Here is a 21,277-nt window from a genome sequence, read left to right as displayed (position 1 = left end):
CACCATCAAAACACTTACTGTGGCGAAGGCTGGAAGCTACGATGTGGTTAAAGGTGTTTTCCCACGATACAAGTTAGGCCCTATCTAACGTGTTGATGAGTGGGGGTCTCAGGGATGACACCCCACAGTTCTCGACATAGCGGACCCCTCGTCACTCAGGCCGTGGTCACACGTACCCCTAGGCGTCCGTCATAACGCGACGCTAGCGCACAGGGGGAGGTCCTCGGCCAGGGAAACGCATGCGATTGTTAAGCCGATCGCATGCGTTTCTCTGGAAACGCATGTGCGTTCGGGCCGAGGACCTCCCCCTGTGCGCTATCGTCGCATTATGAATGGACGCCTAGCGGTACATGTGACCGCGGCCTCAGAGTTTTATTGTGGACCGACCAGACACCGGATGCTGTGGAGGGACACACACTGCCCCCTGCTGGAGTGATGATGTGGTGAGTCCTTCATGAAGGGTCATGTGGATCTAGTAGAGAAGCTGATGGCTCCCTGCTCTGCCTTCACCATCTCACAGGTCCGTATTATCACATCCACCTGCGCAGGGTCAGGCCCGTTCCACACTTGAACTCGCATCACACTCGCAACGCATGCTGCCAGGAACCCACAGCCCGAACGCTGCGCACCGGGAATGAACTGACATGCTGAGTTCACTCCCGCGGTGCAGCGTTCAGGCCGTGCGTTCCCGGCATCATGCGTTGCGAGTGTGATGCGAGTTCATCGCATCACACTCGCAAGTGTGGAACGGGCGTCACAGTTCTAAATAATCCTATAACCTGTGATATGCCTGACCCTGTACAGACAGACACAATGGGGCTTATTTACTAAGGATATTCTGACGTTTTCGGGACTTGCGAAGGGGATTTTGTTGCACGCGATTGGGTTTTGGCGCAATGGTGCCGGCTTTCACACGACAGAAAACAGGGGGGGGGGGGGGGCGTGCCAACTCATTCGGACTGAACATGGGATCAAAGATTAAAAATGTGTTGCAACCAATGCACTTACATGCACCAGGAAGAAGAAGGTGAACTCCGGGGACCTGAGCGGTTAAGCGACACATGCAGGATATCGGGCGCACAATCTTAGTGAATCGCGGCACAGTGCATTATCGTCGGAATTTCGAGGGACCGGGTAAGTAAATGTGCCCCAATGACAGCAGCGGGTGACCAAGGATGAAAACACCATCAGCAGAGAGGTGAGTATTTACATACTTTAGGCCGCGGTCACACGATCCGCTAGGCGTCCGTTCATAACGCGACGCTAGCGCACAGGGGGCGGTCCTCGGTCCCAACACACATGCGTTTCCAGGGAAACGCATGCGATCGGCTTATCAATCACATGCGTTTCCCTGTTAACGCATGTGCGTTCGGGCCGAGGACCGCCCCCTGTGCGCTAGGGTCGCGTTATGAACGGACGCCTAGCTTATCGTGTGACCGCGGCCTGAGGCACTATGACTTGGCTACTGTGACTATGGATTACTGTAGGGTATTGTGACTATTGGCTTTTATTGGTCACAGGGGGCGTATTGTCATGTTAATACTACTACAGCAGTAAACTGCTATACATCCAGCTACAGTAGCAGTTAACAGCCATATACAGAGATGGAAGTACATACCCTTACATGGAGTTTCATTGCGCTGTCACTCAATGGTTAAATTCAAAGTGTCTTTTGGCCTGGTTCCGGTCCTGTATGTATGTGGTAATCTTGTTCTAGTGCTGTTACTACTTAGTAGGCTTGGTTCCGATGTAGGTTTCACACATTAAAAAATAAAATAAATATTCCAAGGCATCGGCCAAGATTATTTATAACTGGGGGGGGGGGGTTATACTCGAGTCAATAGGTTTTCCCAGGTTTTGGTGGTAAAATTAGGAGCCTGAGCTTATACTCGGATCTGCTTACACACAAGTATATACAGTATTTCACATTACCTGGCTCCCTGCCAGCAACGTGTGGTGAGTCCTGAGGGGGGGGGGGGGGGGGGTAAATGTCTGTGTCAGTCTCCACTCCACCAGTCACTCAGCTCCCTGAGCAGGCAGGGGAGGGAGTGGGATAGTGAGGAGGAAAGGAAGAGTGCATGCGGAGACTGAGAGCCAGCCACACACAGGCTGCAGCTCCCCCCAAGCCTCACCACACACTGCTGGCGGGGAGGCAGGTAATGTGAAATAAAGTTTTGTAAAGTACTAAAAGTATTCAGAATGCTGACGGCATTATTTAAAATCAGCATAGAAAAAGCTATTGGATCCTGTCACCAGCTAAAAATGACATTCCTGGTGACAGGTTCACTTTAAAATGTTCAAAAGTTATAACCATGTAAAGCGACACATCTCAGATTACAAAAAAAGGGGCTGAGCATTAAAGGGGTTTTCCCATCTGGACATTTACATTTAATTTAATTCATCTGCCACATGTAAAAAAATTTTTTCAATTGGATGTTATTAAAAAAAAAGTTCCTGTGTGTTAAGATAATTTCTCATAAATGTCGTCATGTTGCCCCTTAGAAACGAGATGGCTTCCTTGGATACGACCACCCCACACTCAGTGGTGTACTGCCTGACCACCTGGATTCAGCAATCATTACCACAGGACGGCTGTGGGATATGCGGTAACTCCTAGACATATCATATACAAAAACCTTTTGTATCTATGTGCAATCACCCCAGCAGAGGTGGTCGTATCCAAGGACACAGTCTTGTTTCTAAGGGACCATATGACTACTTTTTATGAGAAATTATCTTCACCCAGGTAAATTTTTTTAAATAACATCTAATTGAAGAAATGTTTATATATGGCAGATTAATGAAGCTGAATGTGAATGCCCAGACGAGAATACCCCCTTTAAGTCTCAAAGTGGCTGTGTCCAAAATGGTGGCAATTCATCCCGCAGGTAATTAGCCCATATGACTCTGTAAGCAGAACAAAAAAAGTTATGGCTTTTGGAAAGCAAGGGATACAAAACTGGAAAACCTCACTGCTTGTAGCCGGCTACTAATGCTGTGGCACTGATCGGGACGGCATCATCGGTCTCTATACACAAAGAGACTGTGGTGTGACCTACAGCGCCGTGGGTGGGCAGGAGTGCTAGAGGAGGTAATTGCAACAAAGACTTCAAAAAACTACTACCCCCCCCCCCCATTCTGATGAATGTCCTACCCACCCGAAGTGCAATGAGTGGGTGACTTGTATTGGAACGGGGGGGGGGGGGGAATTATAAGGGGGGGGCGCCTCAGTTCTGCCCCCAATTCTTCCCTAAGTCTATATTCCCGTACACGGCCCGAGAAGGTTTTTTCCGTTTTTTTATTTTTCTAATCTCGAACGAACACTGTGAGAGGAAGTGTTATCCGACGTGGTCACCGATTGGCCAAATCATGTCCGTGAGTCCTGGCCAGGCTGGAGGCGCCAAATACTGCAAGAATTCCTGTAAAACCCCTTTAACTAAGTTATGAGGAGAGAACTGTCAGGCTGTGTTCAGCATTTCTAGGTGAGCTAAGCCTAGTCGTGGGATTCCCGACCCCCTACCAATGGTATACAATTACTTATGAAAACCCCTCTTTACCCCTAAGACTGTACAATCCATGCACATTTGGCAGCGTTTTTGGCTCTGTTCACACATTCCGACTCTGACACAGATTTCTTTGTGGATTCCACACACAAATCTTCTAAAACCTCTGTTCAATGTCTATATTTTTGAGAATTTCCTACTTCTACAAGAGCTAAAAACCAATTGCACATGTAGTCACACCAGGCGTCTATTCACACTGCCGCACCTCATAGGAAAAAGACGCGCTACTGCCACTGACAAGAACCGTCAGCTCAGCACTGCGCATGCGTCCTCAACCGTCGGCTGCGGCGGTGACACGCGCGTGCGCAGTGACATCCGAATCTCCCACAGTAGCGGGCGCATGCGCGGAAGGTTCGCGAAAGTTCCCGAGTGTTAGCCGGCGCTTTCCGGAAGCAGCGGCGTGCACCGGGCAGAGAGCGCTACCTTCGTCATGTCCATGCTGTGCTACAACCGGGGCTGCGGCCAGCGCTATGACACCGAGACCAACACCGACGGTAAGCTCCGGCAGCATGCCGCACCGCATGCATAGGCGCCTATTCACACTATGCGGGGGGCGTTACTGATTATTTCAGCTGCTGCTATGGCTCTATAGTGTGTGGGTGCCATATACATGGTTATAGCATCTATATACTGCAGTATCAGTATATATGGGGGTGTGTGGATAGTGCCCCATAGACCATGAGGATGAATGTACCTGCAGCGGTCATTACATTCATTTCTATGGTTTACAACTAAAGATTAGCGGATCCGTAGGTTTAGTACTGGTTCGGCTGCGTGACCCGGACGCTGATCACCAACCAATCCGCCAAATCGGAGCCCCGCGCTACTAGTCATGACCATGGTTATTAGGAAGGGGTATCAGTTTGCTGGATTGGCTGTTTGTCTAACTATTGGGTAATACGTCTGGGTCGCACGGCCAAACCTGACCTAAAACTATGGACATCCGACTTACAGACGACCCCTAGTTAAAGACGGACCCCTCTGCCCCCTGTGACCTCTGATGAAGCTCTCTGGATGTTACTATAGTCCCAGACTGCAATGATCAGCTGTAAGGTGTCTGTAATGAAGCTTTATGGATAATCCTTGGTCCCATTACAGTCCGATTGTCACTGGGGCAAAAAAAAAATTTGTCTGGATCTACAATTGTAAAATATACAGTTTCGACTTGCATACAAATTCGACTTAAGAACAAACCTATGGAACCCGGGGACTGCCTGTAGTGGAAAAAGACTCTGGCTGTAGCGCAGTTTTTTTTTTTTTCCGCCAAACATCAATGTGAACTTGGCTTTAGCTGTAATGAGTGAGCGATGTGGAAGTACAGATGTTATACTGCAGTGGTGGCGAACCTATGGCACTCGGAGGCCTCTCTGTGGGCACACAGGCTGTCTCCCAGGCACAGAGTTTTCCAGACATGGCATCTTCTCAGGCAGTCCAAGTAGTGCTCTGCTACTTTAAAGTGACCCATCCTGTGCTGTTTGTTCCTGTCCGAAGAGTGAAAAGGTGTGGACAGGGTTGCATTGGAGCTCAAAGATTCTGGTAGCAATAAGTTTGTTACTGCCCAAATTGCCATGTTTGCACTTTGGGAAAAGCTACAGTTTTTTGGGTCTCATTTTGGGCACTCGATCTCTAAAAGGTTCTCCATCACTGTTATACTGGATGGCAGCCTGCAATGTATGGGAAAACATATATACCATATATACTCGAGTATAAGCCTAGTTTTTCAGCACAAAAAATTGTGCTGAAAACCTAAACTCTGCTTGTATTCGAGTTAAAGTAGGTTTTACCAGGTTTTTGTGGTAAAATTAGGGGCCTCGGCTTATACTTGGGTCGGCTTATACTTGAGTATATACAGTAATTATTATTATTATTTCATAATATATGTCCCCAGTGTGTTACAAGTCCTAATGGTTTGGGGATATGATCACATAATATCTCTCTGTTGTGTTTCCTCACCCCGTGTTGTTGTGTTTGTAGGGTCCTGCACCTATCACCCGGGGGTCCCGGTCTTTCACGATGCACTGAAGGTAACGTGTGATGCCTCCGCTCTGCCAGCGATCGGGTCGGATGACTTGCACCGTGTCGTAACTTGTCTCTCTTATTCCGTGCAGGGCTGGTCTTGTTGTAAGAGGCGGACGACAGATTTCTCGGATTTCCTCAGCATCGCGGTACGTGACTTCTGTTGATTATTCCCGGCAGCTTTTCCACATGTTGTGTTTTCGCAGCCATAAACCAGATCAAAATGACAGTCTCTTATCTCGCCAAATACTTACGTATCCCTGTTACTAATCCTTCCGCATGTCGGCTGATGTGACCATACAAAACTGCAGCCAGTGTTGGGTATTGTCCCTGGAGAGATGTGTCATCAGATCTTTTGTGTGTGTTTGTTTTTAGTAGCAGCAGGACTGTGATAAATTGATTTATATTCCAGGATTGTAGCTGCTCAAAGGTTGTGTCCTCACGCTGCTTTACTCTTGTCTCTATGAATTGAGCCTTACCACAACCCCTACTGTACTCTAAGTGACTGCTATAATATTCAACCAGAAGCCTGCTACAGCTTTTACTCAGCACAGAGCTGGGTTCTCCAGTCATAGTAAGTTGCTGATTTGTGGGGTTCATAGTTATGGGACCCCCATGGAACTCAAGAACGGGGGTCTGTTGCACTCCTGTTCAAGATGAAAAGAAGAACAGTCAGTCGCACAAGCGCCAGCTGCTCTGTTCATCTCTATTGCCGTGACAGTGATAACTGAGCGCCGTACTCTGCGATGTATGCCAGCCCCATAGAGATGAATAGAGCAGCCAGAACATGTGTAACTGGCTGCTCTCTTTATCTTGAACGCAACATGGGTACAACGGACCCCCATTCCTTAGTTCCATGGGGGGGGGTCTCCCTACCTATCAGCAAGTTAGGTCCTGTCCACAGAATAAGGCCTAACTCGCTATGACTGGAGAACCTCTTTGATGCACAGAGCCCAGCAGTGTGAGTAAACATCCCCAGTGCACTTGGAGAAGCTACAGTACTGGATTATACATCTATTTTTCATGGTCCTGCTATAAACCGCATACACAAAGGTATGATTTCACATCTCTCCAGGGACAATAGCCAACACTGGCTTTACAGAGCACAGCAGTGTGAGGACACGCCTATAGTGCACATGGAATATATAGCTGCAACCTTGGAATCTAAACACATTACTTCACAGTCCTGCTGCTACTAACAACACACTCAAGACCTTAGATTGATTGCAGAAAGGGGAAGGGCAGAGCAGTTTGTGGACACACCCTCAGTTTATTTGAAGCTACACTCCTGGAATAGAAATCCATGTATCACAGATCTGCTGCTACTAATTACATACACAAAGGTATAACTGTAAAGCTCTACAGGGACAATACCCAACACTGGCTGCCGAGAGAACAGCAGTGTGAGGATACGCCACCAGTGCACATGGCGAAATTCATACATCACAGTCCTGCTGCTACTAAAGATTGCACATCTCTCCAGGGACAATACCAAACACTGGTTTCAGTCTATATGGTCAATCTTGCTAACACACCTTGTTTTGCTGTTTTTCTTTGTCTCAGGGCTGCACAAAGGGGTTACACAGTAACGAGAAGCCCCCAGAACCTGTGAAGCCGGAGGTGAAGACCACGTCGGATAAGAAAGACTTGGCCGACCTTAAGCCAAAGTTTAATGAACACATCATCCAAGCACCAAAGCCTATAGAATGCATAAAGAGGCCAAGGTGAGGGGTCATAAAGGGGTCATGACCACCCAAGTATCCGGGACCCTCCATGACCCAAATGATGGGGCGGTATAATGGGTTTGTGACTGGCAGGAAGACTCTAGTTCTAGATGGAGTGTTCCTTTAAGGGGTTAGTCATTAGTGGGCTGTGCTACATAGGATTGTGTGTTAGTTTGTAAGTGAATCCACTATGTGACCCTCCTGTATTTTAGTGCCGACGAACCCTTAACCCAGTTAGAGCTAAAAGTATCGGCGTCGTTGAAGCAAGCGCTGGACAAGCTGAAACTTTCCTCAGAAGCTCAGCAGACGGTAGCAGGTAATTCTCACTTTAGTTCTTTTATATTTGTAGCTCGATCAGCTGCAGCGCCTCCGTAGGAGATATTGGGCATTACATGTGACCTATTTACATCCATGGGTTTGTATGGAATGGGTCCTCCAGAGTGAGAGACGCGTTCCCCACTCTGGCTAATAGATGAGGGTCCTCAATGAAGGACCTTTCTCTGTAACTCATAGTGGGTTATACATTAGTACTGTACTGTACCCTATAAAGACAAATATTGCAGATCTGGGCTCGTAAAGGAAATCTACCATAAAAATCGAGCTTTAAAAACCAGGGACTTTTACTGGACTTTTAGATTATACGACCATTTTGTGCTACAGATTCACAGGCTCTTACACTGTATTCCTCCCTCAGCACTTTCTCTCTCCATCTCCCTGCCGTAATCTCACACAGTGGGAGGGGGAAAGTCCTCCTGCACAGTGTAACAGCCTGTGAAGATACAGCATGGAGAGGCTCTGCTAAGGCCCTGTACCTGTTCTGGCTCATTAGCATAATTTAAAAAGTTGATTTTAGGACTGAGGAGGCCATGGATAACACATATAAAAGAAGATACCACAGTCACAGTGCCCGGATCTATGAGTAATGTCCCTGATTTATCATGAGGGATTTTGATGAGTAGAGTTTGCTTAACCCCTTAAGGACGCAGGGTTTTTCCGCTCATTTCTCGCTCTCCAACTTCAAAAATCCATAACTTTTTCATTTTTACGTGTACAGAGCTGTGTGAGGGCTTATTTTGTGCGTAACAAATTTTACTTTCCCGTAATGTGATTTATTATTCCATGCCGTGTACTGCGAAGCTGAAAAAAAATTCCAAATGTGGAAAAATTAACGCACGTGCGTCACGTTCTTGTGGGCTCAGTTTTTACGACTTTCACTCTTCGCTCCAAATAACACGCCTCTTTGGTTCGGTGCGATCGCGGTGATACCAAATTTATACAGGTTTTATTGTGTTTTAATACTTTTTCAAAAATTAAACGAATGTGTACAAAAAAGAAAAAAAAATTTGCCATCTTCTGACGCTAATAACTTTTTCATACTTTGGTGCACGGAGATGTGTGAGGGGTCATTTTTTGCGAAATGAGGCGACGTTTTCATTGCTACCGTTTAGAGGTCTGTGAGACATTTTGATCATTTTTTATTTCATTTTTTATGTGATGTAAAAAGATGTAAAAGTCGCATTTCGGACATTTGGGCGCCATTTCCCGCCTCGGAGGTCACCGCCGCCTGTAACCGTTTTTATATTTTGATACCTAATATGTCTGTGACTTTTACTGTTTATTATGTTTTATATCAGTTCTAGGGAAAGGGGGGTGATTTGAATTTTTTATATTTTATAAATTTTTTTTCTTTTGCTTCAGATCGCTCCTACCGTATACTGCAATACTTCTGTATTGCAATATATGGCATTTGTGCAGGTCATTCATTACAATGAGCCACTGGCTCATTGTAACGAACCTGCAGAAGCCATGTATCCTCGGGTCAAAAGAAGACCCGAGGCTACCATGGCAACCGATCGCCGCCACCCGATGACGTTCGGGGGCGCGGCGATCGTAATAAAGATGGCGGGGCTCCCGCGCGCCGCCGTCTTTTAAACGCAGCTGGCGACACTGCCGGCGGCGTTGAGAGGGTTAATAGCCGCGATCGGTGCAAGCTCCGGCCGCGGTTATTAGCGGTGGGGGTTTTCTGCAAAATGCAAAAACCCCCACCTCTGTATGAAGAGGACTCAGCCCGTGAGCCCTCTTCATACATCCCTTGTACCTCTGCGCCGTAGAGCGTTAAGGGGTTAAAGATAATTTGAGACGGTAAGAGGTATTTTAGTTGCAGAGATGTGTAATCATGCCTTTGTGTGTCTACTGTGTAGCAGCAGGGCTGTGAAATATGGACTTATATTTCAGCAGTTTCCTAGCACTGCTTTGCTCTGTGCTCCCTTCATCCAGTGTTAGAAATTATCCCTTTAAAAATGTGTTTTCATACCTTTTCATTGAGTGTATAGTTGGTAGCAGGTCTGTGAAATATGGATTTATATGCCTGGATTGTACCTTTTTGGGTAGTGTCCTCACACTGCTGTGGTCTTTGTTCTCAGCAGACAGTGTTAGGTATTGTCCCTGCAGTGATATATAATTATACCTTAGTGTATGTTGATAGTTGCAACAGGACGGTGAAAAGTAGATTTATATTCCAGGTTTGTAGTTTTTGAGGGCGTGTCCTCACACTGCTGTGATCTTAGCTCTCTGCATTGAACTGCTGCATAGCCCCTCCACAGCTGGAGCAGGCTTCTAGTGATTTGCTACAGCAGAGTAAGTTCCCCAGGTTCATCACGCTTGATTGTGATTGTAGATTTCCTTTTTTATTTCCTTATATAAGAAGAGGGAATTCAGACTTAAAGGGGACGTCCCCCTGAAGACACATCAGGATAGGATAGAGGAAAACCGGCCTCAAGAACAGGAGTGTATGGAGCAAAATATGGTCTTGTCACAGAGTCCCTTTAAAGGTCCAAGTTATTACCCCATTAAACTAACAGCCCCTCGAGGAATGAAATGTCATTTATAAACATTCCTTTTTTATGTGAAATCTCATCCATTTATATATATATATATATACCTTATATACTCGAGTATAAGCCTAGTTTTTCAGCACAAAAAATTGTGCTGAAAACCCAAATTCGGCTTATACTCAAGTAAAAAATATATAGGTTTTACCAGGTTTTTGTGGTAAAATCAGGGGCCTCGGCTTATACTTGGGTCGGCTTATACTCGGGTCGGCTTATACTCGAGTATATACGGTATATAAAAAATCTACTGAAAATGAGAAGTCTGAGATGAGTCCAGTTTAGCGGCTGCAGGGGTAGTGTCACTTCAGACGCCCCTATCTTCACTTCTATAGCACCTAGTATACAACATTGCTTTTGGTGTCGTAGTAAAGATGAGAATCTGGTACTTTGAATGACATCAGGCTTGTGGTTTTGTGAGCTACAGAAGCATAGATACAGGCAGGTAAAGACATAGGTGAGGACTGGATCTTTATCTGTCTTTAACTGCTTGTATCTCTGGATCACAGAACCACAATAATATAAGATCCTTATCTTTAATATGTAACCAGAAACATGTGTTTAGGAACTTTAAAAATTTAAGAGAACGGCATCTGAAGTGACACTACCCCACGTTCTCTAAACTTGACTCATCTCGGGCAATTTTGACTCTTCTCTGCTCATTTTTATATGAATTAAGAGGAGATTTTTATATATATGTGTGAGATTTGACACAACAGAAGGAATTCTAGAAAGGACATATCATCCGCTAGGGCTGGCAACATAGTGAAGTGAAATCAGATGACTGGTTTACTTTAAGCATCTTCAGTGAAGAGTAACCCCCCCCTTCCCCTCCTGACAATGTGGTCTTTCCTATTACGCCCTCAGTACAATACGTCCTCGTTCCTGTAACTTGATAGTGTTGTGGGTTGTTGATTTTGTTGCTACTGCTTCTATAAAAAGCAACAGGATCCAAAAAAAAAGATACGGAAAAATAAATTCCAAACGCTAAGAGGCATTCTCAATTGACGTGTGTTCTGACCGGAGCAAGGGCTGCTGACAGATCCACACACAACACCAACCCCTTTCACTAGCCCAGAGGTGACTGCTAAATGCATGATGGATATTATTAACCTGCTTGCCCCAGAACTTGTATTTAACTGGGTAATGTGAATAGAATTTCCTGCTCTGCATCTATTGGCTGAAGCTGCACCTCACAGTCTTCCAGTTTTAGACACCCACTGCATATATATCACAGTAGTCCGGATCCCTTATCTAGAAAAGGGAGAGAGGAATTGGAGAAGAGATCTCTCTCTGAATCTGTGTGTTATCGTGTACAGAGTCAATGCTGGCAGCATGTAGAGCAACAAGGCCTTGTAGGGATGCTTCAGCCAATGGCTGCAGAGCGGGAAGTGCGTAGGCTGAAGCTTCAGCCAATGGCTGCAGAGCGGGAAGTGCGTAGGCTGAAGCTTCAGCCGATGGCTGCAGAGCGGGAAGGGCGTAGGCTGAAGCTTCAGCCAATGGCTGCAGAGCAGGAAGTGCGTAGGCTGAAGCTTCAGCCGATGGCTGCAGAGCGGGAAGGGCGTAGGCTGAAGCTTCAGCCGATGGCTGCAGAGCGGGAAGGGCGTAGGCTGAAGCTTCAGCCAATGGCTGCAGAGCAGGAAGTGCGTAGGCTGAAGCTTCAGCCGATGGCTGCAGAGCGGGAAGGGCGTAGGCTGAAGCTTCAGCCGATGGCTGCAGAGCGGGAAGGGCGTAGGCTGAAGCTTCAGCCGATGGCTGCAGAGCGGGAAGGGCGTAGGCTGAAGCTTCAGCCAATGGCTGCAGAGCAGGAAGTGCGTAGGCTGAAGCTTCAGCCAATGGCTGCAGAGCAGGAAGTGCGTAGGCTGAAGCTTCAGCCGATGGCTGCAGAGCGGGAAGGGCGTAGGCTGAAGCTTCAGCCGATGGCTGCAGAGCGGGAAGGGCGTAGGCTGAAGCTTCAGCCGATGGCTGCAGAGCGGGAAGTGCGTAGGCTGAAGCTTCAGCCGATGGCTGCGGAGCAGGAAGTGCGTAGGCTGAAGCTTCAGCCGATGGCTGCGGAGCAGGAAGTGCGTAGGCTGAAGCTTCAGCCGATGGCTGCGGAGCAGGAAGTGCGTAGGCTGAAGCTTCAGCCAATGGCTGCGGAGCAGGAAGTGCGTAGGCTGAAGCTTCAGCCAATGGCTGCGGAGCAGGAAGTGCGTAGGCTGAAGCTTCAGCCAATGGCTGCGGAGCAGGAAGTGCGTAGGCTGAAGCTTCAGCCAATGGCTGCGGAGCAGGAAGTGCGTAGGCTGAAGCTTCAGCCAATGGCTGCGGAGCAGGAAGTGCGTAGGCTGAAGCTTCAGCCAATGGCTGCGGAGCAGGAAGTGCGTAGGCTGAAGCTTCAGCCAATGGCTGCGGAGCAGGAAGTGCGTAGGCTGAAGCTGCAGAGTAGGAAGTGATGTAATAACTGTCCTGTTCTCCTGTTTGTCCTCTCCTCCATGTACTTTGTGGCTTTATTAATCATTGTATCTCCTCCTGTTCTGTAGATGAAGACACAGGAGAAATCAAGATCGGAACCTCCTGTAAAAATGGCGGCTGCACAAAGGTAAGACCGGATTGTTCTTTATCCCCATGCATGATGTGGGTCTGTAACCGAGATTAATATTGAATTCTGTGCACTTCTCCGTAGACATTCACAGGACCACAGAGTAATGAAGAAGTTTGCCAGTATCACTCCGGGGTGCCCATCTTCCATGAAGGGTGTGTAAGGAAGTCTACAGTATATTTAGGATATCCGATTATTTTAAGGGAATGTGCCACCAGAAAATTACTTGTGTTCAGGTTAAAGGGATTTTCTATCTTAAGTTGAAAGCTCCTTTAAAGGGAATCTGTCAGCAGTTTTCACCAAATAAAATGTCAAACTGCATTGGTTGCAGCCATGTAGAGAGCTGTTTCCTTAAACCATTGTGTACTCTCGCAGTATAGTCTATATGCCTGGAAAAAAAAAAAGTTTACAAAAATTGTACCCTTAAAATAGAAAAATTCAAATGGCCCCACCTTTCAATAGAACATACATAAAAATCTACAAAAAAACCCCAGATTAGGTACCCTACACCTCTTATCATCATTTCACTATACATAAATATTTTGCATAAAAGTGAAAACGCATGTTCTATATTTTATTTATTTTTTTATTAATACAGTTTTAAGAACTGAAGTTCATCCTGCAAAAAACAAGACATTTTGCAGCTCTAAAGTAGTGTCAAAAAAAATTTTGCTGCATTTGCAGTGATTTTTTTTTTTTTTTTTTTTTTTTAGTACATTGCATGGGATAATACTTTGAAAACAATCCCTGATACAGCTCTGTAAATGGAAAAACTAAATGGTGAGACTAGGAAGCACAGCTTGTCCCGTAAGAAATAAGCCCAAATACATCTTTTGTAAATGGCAAAATAAATGGTGACACATACAGCTCTGAAATCACAAAAATGTTGAGACTAGAAAGTACAGCTTGCCCCGTAGAAAACAATCCCCCCCTATAGCTGTGTAATTGAAAAATTAAATGGTGAGACTAGAAAGTACAGCTTGTCCCATAGAAAATAAGCCCAAATATAGTTTATGTAAATGGCAAATTAAATGGTGGCACTTGGAAATACAGCTTGTCCCGTAGAAAACAATCCCCCATACAGCTCTTCAAATGAAAAACTACATGGTGAAAGTAGGAAGTACAGCTGGTCCCATAGAATATAATCGCTCGTATAGCTCTGTAAAAGCTTCAGGACAGCCTGTTGTCCTAGCGGGGGCAGCCATCCCTTTGTATTTGGGATGGGGAGGGTATTGCATTACTACACACTGCGGTGTCCGGCCTCCTGGTCTCTCTCTAGGATGAAGTATTGGAGCTGCTGTAAGAGGAAAACCTCAGATTTCAACACGTTCTTGTCCCAGGAGGGATGCTTTAAGGGAACGCATTTGTGGATTAAGAAAGACGACGTAAGTTTGAAGTTACATCGAGAGCAATAGAAACTCGCTCTGTCTTGAGCTGGTTTTCCGACTTTTTTTTTTTTTTTTAGGGTAAAAAGGTGGTCCCCTGCAGACATGACTGGCATCAGACTGGAAGTGGAGTCACCATATCAATCTATGCAAAGAACTCAATCCCAGAACTGAGCCACGTGGAGGCCAATAGCACGCTGGTAAGGATAGGCAAGACTGCCTATTACTTTCATTTCTTATATACCGCAGATAACACAAGATACAGACAGATTCTAACTTCTGGGGGGGGAGGGGCTGCTGCTCCCTGCTCACACTGGAGGAAGGGGGGGAAGTCATTTGAGGCTCTCTGTGTGAAGCTGGCAGAAGACCATGTGTATGTGCAAAATTGTGGGTAGAGGATAGTCCCTGCATCTGCTCTCCAGATGCTATCTACACAGCATGGAAGCTGTTATCATTTGGTGCTCACACAGCACAGTTTACACGTCATGCAACTATTTCACTGCTGGTCTCTACTATTTATTCTATGCTTTTCCATGCAATGGAAACTGCCAGGCTTGTCACTATATAGATACTGTACATACTCACTAGGCAGTGTTCAATGGATTCACTTGTAGGGATCTCATTGGATTTGTTACTACACTACTTCATGTGAGCACACAAGGCATCATGGGATGTGAGGGAAGCTTAGAATTGACTCAAATTTAGAGCAAAGATGGGAACCGGTTAGACTCGCATCACTGCTGCTCTTATTTGTCCCTTAGGTAAATATACAGATAATCTTTGATGGTGAGAAGGAATTTCAGCAGAACCTACAGTTATGGGGGGTAAGTAGCGTCTAATGAATCAAACATGTATATCTCATGGTTAACTTCCATGTGTTAACTTCTAGGGGGCGGCCATTGCGGGACCGAGGCACCTTTTGTTACTCTATTTTTTCCTCTTCCAGGTGATCGATGTACAAAAAAGTTATGTAAACCTGACCGCAACCAAGGTGGAGATTTTCATGAAGAAGGCGGAGCCAATGACCTGGGCCCGACTCGATCTACCTCAGCCCGCCCCTTCACAGCCTTCAAAGGAGGACAGCATAGAGGACCAGGAATGACCCCACCAGGACGAGGAGGTCCTGCCCCTTAGTATTAGTCATTTCAAGTGATATATTCCAAAGGAGAAGACTTGTGTTCTACATATTATTATTATTATTATAGCATTTATTGTTATTTTTAACTATTTCACTACTGATTCTTTCAGTCTGGCATTCCACCCGCTCTTATTAGGCAATGACCATTGACCAAATATTAGACCACAGAGGAAGATACTGGTGCAAAGGTGACGTGGTCTGACTTTCCATTAAAACCAAACCTATTACCGCTTTTAAAGGGGTTATTCAGCATATGAAAAACATGGCTGCTTCCTGCCCAAAACTGCACCACACCTGTCCACAGGTTGGGCATGGTATTGCAGCTATGGGGTATTCCCTTTTAAAGAAGCTGAGCTGCAATATTAGATGTAACCTATGAACATGATTGGTGACGTGTGAAAGAACTATCACTATCACAGAACTTCATATCCTGGACTATCCCTTTAAATAAAAGCTGCTCATTCTTTCCTTTGGACTAGTCGCCAGTTAAATTATATTTGCCCCTCTACAGTTATGCCCTCTGCTGGCTGTGCCCGGTATTAGTCTAGTTAACTTAAATGGGGATGAGTTACAATACCAGACACGGCCTGTAAGGAAGTTTTGGTGCTGTTTCTAGACAAATTTCTATCTCCTTGTTTTAAGATCTGGTTCTCGCGACGTTGTTTCTTTTCCGTTCCTCTGAGTGTGTATTTATACAATGTATTATACTGTAACTGCCTCCCTACCCCACCTTAAAGTGACCCTCCTCCCAGATATGAAAATATGACTATAGATTACACATAACTACCTGGTGGCCTTCGTTCTGCGCCAGTTTTCTTTGTTGCTTTAATCACCTCTCCGGACAGGTTCCTCCTACAGGAAAACATCCGGTTAGTCACAGACACACCCCTCCACGAGGACAATAGAGGGGGCGTGGCTGTCTCTAGCAGATATTGACCCCATAAGAAGCCACGTTACACATGGGGGGAGGTGAATTACGGGAGGTTGCTTTAATTTTTATGCAGAACTCCTTAATTCTGACGCAAATCTTTTGAGAATGTGTAAAGAAAATGTCATTTCAGTCTTCAGTTATATTATTTTTTTCTATATTTTGCTGTAAATTGCCTTTTCATAAATTGTCATGTCATAAAAGCTGAAAAATCATTCAGAGAGATTTTTAAGTAAAATTTTCAACTTCTAAGTAAAGCAGCGGCAAATGACGTGTCTTGTGCAATGGACCACCAGGAAACCACCAGGATGAAGGATTGTAAACCAAGCACACAAGACATGCTGGTGTGTGCCCCTTCTGGCAGGATCTGCTCTTCTTGTCGCTGCTTATGCCGCTGTTTTTACTAAAAAAAAAAAAAGCTATAAAACTTTTTTTTTTTTCTTCCAAAAACAAAGGTATAATAAGTTGAAAGAAGAGCAGATCTTGCCAGAGGGGGTATACACCACTATGTCAGTGTGGTTGCTTTACAATCCTTCATCCTGGTGGTAGAATCCCTTTGAATACTGCCCCTCCCTCTCTACTTTTAGTCTATTTTGGTAAATATTTTCACCCGCTTCCTCAAATTAGCTAAGGTTTTAAGCTCCTCCTTCATTATTATTCATGTTCGAAAATTCTAACATTTACAACTGGATATTGGCCCTTTAATGTTGCCAAAGGGGGCGTGTCCCGACACTGATTGGACAGTTTAAAACTATGACGGGACCGTCCCTTAAATATGCAGAATATACTGTAATGCGAGTTGTAGGACTTTAGGGGCAAGTTCACACCTGCATTCAGACTTGTAGACTTGTGTTTAGTAGTTTCCGTTTTTGGGAATAATGGATTGTAATGTAAACTGACGTCTGGGTAGGTCCATCATAAGTAAAGTATGTTTTAAAAAAAAAAAAAAAAACCTCCCCCCCCCCTCCATTATTTTGCATCTCTATGGCCACTAGAAGTCAGAGAATGTAAAATTAAAGCATGTCCTGTATAAAAAAAAAAAAAAAAAAAAATCCGCCACAGACTGATTAATTGACGGTGTAGACTGATACAAGCCATGATCTTCCACAGAAAAGATTGGGACGCAGTGGAGGGTTCTGTTAATACAGACGGAAAAAAATAGAGCGCAAGTTGAAATCAAATAACGAAAGGCATAAAAACAGATACTAACGGACGCCATTATACGTCCATTGTAATCAATGCAGATCAAACTTCTGTTATTCATCCATTATTAGGGTTAAAGAAACAGAAACTGCTAAACGGAAGCCTTGATTGCAGATGTGTTCTGAGCCTTACATATGTAGCAGAGCTGAGTTTGTGATATTGCAATAGAGCAGGAATATGAAAAGTTAAAGGGGTTGGTGACTTTTCAATAAATCTCTTCCATTAGACATGTCTCTGCATGTAGATGTACCCGTGTCTTTGCCTCCTTCGAGAGCTTCAGCCTTAGAGATAGATCTATCTCTTCCTCTCACTGCTCTGGTCTGTCCTTGTGGCGTCACCCACTGAGCCTCTTTCTCTCACAGTCTGTCTCACTGACAGGCACCAGGTTAAGATGGATGAGTTATAATCTCCTTCTGCAGGTCCTTCTATGCAGCAGAGCTCAGATGTGTAAACAAAGAATCACGGAGAGTTTGCAGACAGAACTGAAGTAAGTAGCAGAACTGCTGCATCACTTGATGAACATTCCGAGATTATTAAGGCAGTAAAGGCACATGGGCAACTTGTGTAAAGGAGTGGCCAACCCCTTTATGTCAGACTAAGGGCTCTTGCAGACGAATGTGTGCATCCCTTGTATACATGCGATATTGTGGCAAGATCCCACGGGCTGCACACAGGAGTCCACATATTATATAGAAATATAGTGGAAGGATGTTCCCTCTGCTGACCGAACAGCCGCGCAGGAACAGCATGAACTATTACAGTTCCGGTGCAGCGGTCCAGCCAGCAAAGGGAAACGTCCTTGCGTTATATTTCTATATAATCCAGAGACTCCCGTCCACTCTGTGTGCAGCCCGTAGGATCCTGTCACCATGCGGAACGTATACAGTTCGTTGGCACAGCTCAATGATAAATCTGTCATTATAACAGTGTAGTATAGCTTGGTTCCAAATTAGGCACCGTACTTGCCTTACATTAAACCACACCCCTTTTACACACTGGCAACCACTTTTTTAATTTTTTAATACAGCATAATAGTTGACCCACACAACCTTAGTGACAGATTCAGCTCTGCTACATCACCCGTTGTCATTAGAATTTCTACTTAAAGGGGTTGTCTCATGAGAGATTCTCACCAGGCCACTACGGGGAGGGGGGGCAGCTAAACGTTACTCCCTATGCATGAAGCACGTGTATGCTAGGATGTTGATCTCACAAAGCCTCTTGGAGTGAGTAGTTCATCATTCACACGGAGGGATGAGGTGGATTTTCGATCCCCCAAAATAAATTTGTGTGTGGGGCGGGGATAACTGTATTTTAGTGGACAACCCCCTTAACCCACCAATGTACTGTTCTGACGTCCGTGCCGAGATTAGGTTATTACTGACTTGGAAAGGAATTATATATTTTTAATTTTCTGTTAATTATTTTCGAAAACCATGACCTATCGGGGGCCCCCGGGGCTTCCTGTCTTTATGTTTCCGGTGTAGGAACGATTACTGGATGTGTGTGACTCCTCACCCGTCCCGACTGTTGCTTCAATAAAATAAAATTGTGATTTTATCCTAAGTCCGGACTTCATTTTCTTTTTTCATTTTATCTCTTAAAATGGGCACCTCCGCAGTACCCGGTGTGGCCACACAGTTTTATGTGACCGGGTGCGGCGAAACAACCATAGGCAATAAAAATTGTTGACTAAAATCTTTATTTATAGAAGAAATAAAACCTGTATTTTGGTTCTGAATGAAATCCGCCATTCACTGGAAGTACACGCTTAAAGGGGATGTCTCCCCCTTACCACCACGTGTGGTGGATGCAACTAACATTTTGGGCATATCCTACAGAATCTGTAAATGTCAGAAGTACTTCATCGTTTTTGCCCCATTCTTAGAAGAGTGTAAGACAATCATTTCACTTTTTTCCTGATCAGATACCATATTGACAAGATTTCTTGTCTTATCAATCCCATGATGTCTCAGCACAGTATTCGAGGTGCAGTTAGATACTGATATATGTCCAAATAAAGAAATTGACCTTTGAAGCAAGTGAACTGGAGCTTATTTGTACCATCTCTGCCTGCTGGGAGGACAGGGTGATTTAATCCTTTATATATCCTCCTTAAAATCAAACAGATCATAAGTACACAGTCTGGGAGGCTGCATTGCCATCTTCTATATTATAACTGTGCCAGGAACCTATATAATCCTCTTCAGTAGCTGCAATAAGAATTTGTGCTCCCCCCCATTTGGTACAGACCTTAAAATCATTGGTTTGCGTGACAAAGAGGTACATGTAAAACACACAATACTTCTAATTCAAGTAAAGCCTGAGCAATAAACTATACATTTAAAGGGCAGCTCCACCCACTATGGGTCTTAACATTAATGGCAGTGTTATGATTTTTCAAGTTAAATTGTGAAGAAACAAAAAAAAAAAAAAAAATTACAAAACAACTATTCTGAAAGCTGCTGTCACCAAGTAATAGGAGAGAGCACAGATTTCGCTTCCTTGTTGCAGTGGGAGGAGTTATCTGCTTTGCTCGTTGTCGCCCCCTGCTGAGTAATGCATGTTCTAGGAAGCAAGATGTAAACTATAGGACGACGAGCCTGAGGAGAGTTCTGGCTCTGGAAGGGTAGATGTCACCCTACAAGCTCATTCACACGTCCCCTCGCCCATTAAGGGCAACTAAAATACTGCCCCCTGTGGACAAACGGATGAATATGAGCAAAATCTGTGTAACAGAAGTACCGGCCCAGGATCTGCAGCCATTGGATTTATTGCAGTCGGTATGTAGAGCTAAGCGAGATCACGGGCCCAGGGTGCTTCACGTTATACTTCCTTCAGGGTGTCTCCGGCCGCTTGTATGGTGAAGGTCGCGATTGCGATCTGTCTTTTGACTTCCTCCCAGGCCGCTTGCTGATCGTCTTTGCTTTCAATGTCGAACATGGCGTCGAAAATCCCAGGGAACGATTCTCCGGCGTATTTGTTTTGGCTGCTTGGTGCAAAGATGATGTGCCTGTCAAAAGCCAAAAAAGTTTTCGTTAACCTTGTGAGCCAAAGACATGCGCGGCCTCTCTCCGTACAGATCTACGGGAGCGCCGAAAACAGCCGATTATTGGCTTGCCTATTTTAGGCCCTCACATTGACTTGAATGGAGACTTGGAGGCACATGCATGGCCAACTCTCACTTTGGCCTTGCTTTACGGGATCAGTAGATACTCGTTCTTCAAGAGATACTGGTCCCACCTCTAAGGGTCCATTCACACGCGGTATGCCCGCCGTGTGCTGGAGAGGAGGAGGAGGTGACCCCTCCTCCCTCCATAGAGAATAGCGGCGAACGGCTGCACACACTCCAAAAGATAGAGCATGCTCTATCTTTTTGCGGTGTGCGGATCGGTGCCACACATGTGTGGCACCGTATCTGCACCGCGCCGCTATTGCCGTCTATGGGGACGTACATGCGGCCGCATGTACGTCCCTGCAGACGGCCATGTGAATGAACCCTTAGACCCACAGATCAGGTATTTCTGATATACCCTGAGAATATAAAACATCCCTTTAACCTCAAAATTGGGAAAAACCTAGGCCTTGCCACAACCTCTAAAGTGGACAAAGACATCTTTGCATCCATCCATCCAAAATTAAAGTGGCCTCGATGATGCTGTGTAGATGCCAACAGAGAAGCTCAATGGAGTCCTCTCAAGGTAAAGTGATGACATATTAGGGCTCATTTACCCGCCGCACTTTTGTCGGGTTTCCAGAATATTTCCGTTTTGCGCCGAATTGCCCCGGGATTTTGGTGCCCGTGATCGGATTGTGGCGCATCGGCGCCGGCTTGCATGCCACAGAAATCAGGG

The 21,277-nt window shown here is 45.3% G+C and overlaps 2 protein-coding genes across 3 annotated transcripts in view; one reads left to right on the top strand and one right to left on the bottom strand.

Moving 5' to 3' along the window:
• The first annotated feature begins 3,879 nt into the window (after positions 1 to 3,879).
• CHORDC1 (cysteine and histidine rich domain containing 1) lies at positions 3,880 to 18,983 on the top strand. The gene is made up of 11 exons (XM_072134097.1): positions 3,880 to 4,057; positions 5,538 to 5,587; positions 5,672 to 5,728; positions 7,143 to 7,303; positions 7,516 to 7,619; positions 12,711 to 12,769; positions 12,854 to 12,924; positions 14,049 to 14,154; positions 14,235 to 14,354; positions 14,916 to 14,978; positions 15,101 to 18,983. The coding sequence occupies exons 1-11, from the start codon at positions 3,994 to 3,996 to the stop codon at positions 15,254 to 15,256; spliced, it is 1,011 nt and encodes a 336-aa protein (XP_071990198.1). The 5' UTR covers positions 3,880 to 3,993; the 3' UTR covers positions 15,257 to 18,983.
• The window catches only part of LOC140117392 (N-acetylated-alpha-linked acidic dipeptidase 2-like), a 55,839-nt gene continuing 53,388 nt past the window's right edge, over positions 18,827 to 21,277 (bottom strand). For both annotated transcript variants that reach the window (XM_072134095.1, XM_072134096.1), the window contains exon 20: positions 18,827 to 20,436. In XM_072134095.1, the coding sequence (XP_071990196.1) occupies positions 20,250 to 20,436 (187 nt within the window). In that variant the 3' untranslated portion in view covers positions 18,827 to 20,249. The remainder of the gene's footprint in view (positions 20,437 to 21,277) is intronic.

Source organism: Engystomops pustulosus, chromosome 2 (genome assembly GCF_040894005.1).
Source record: "Engystomops pustulosus chromosome 2, aEngPut4.maternal, whole genome shotgun sequence".
Lineage (NCBI taxonomy): Eukaryota > Metazoa > Chordata > Amphibia > Anura > Leptodactylidae > Engystomops > Engystomops pustulosus.
This window is presented reverse-complemented; position numbering and strand designations above follow the sequence as displayed.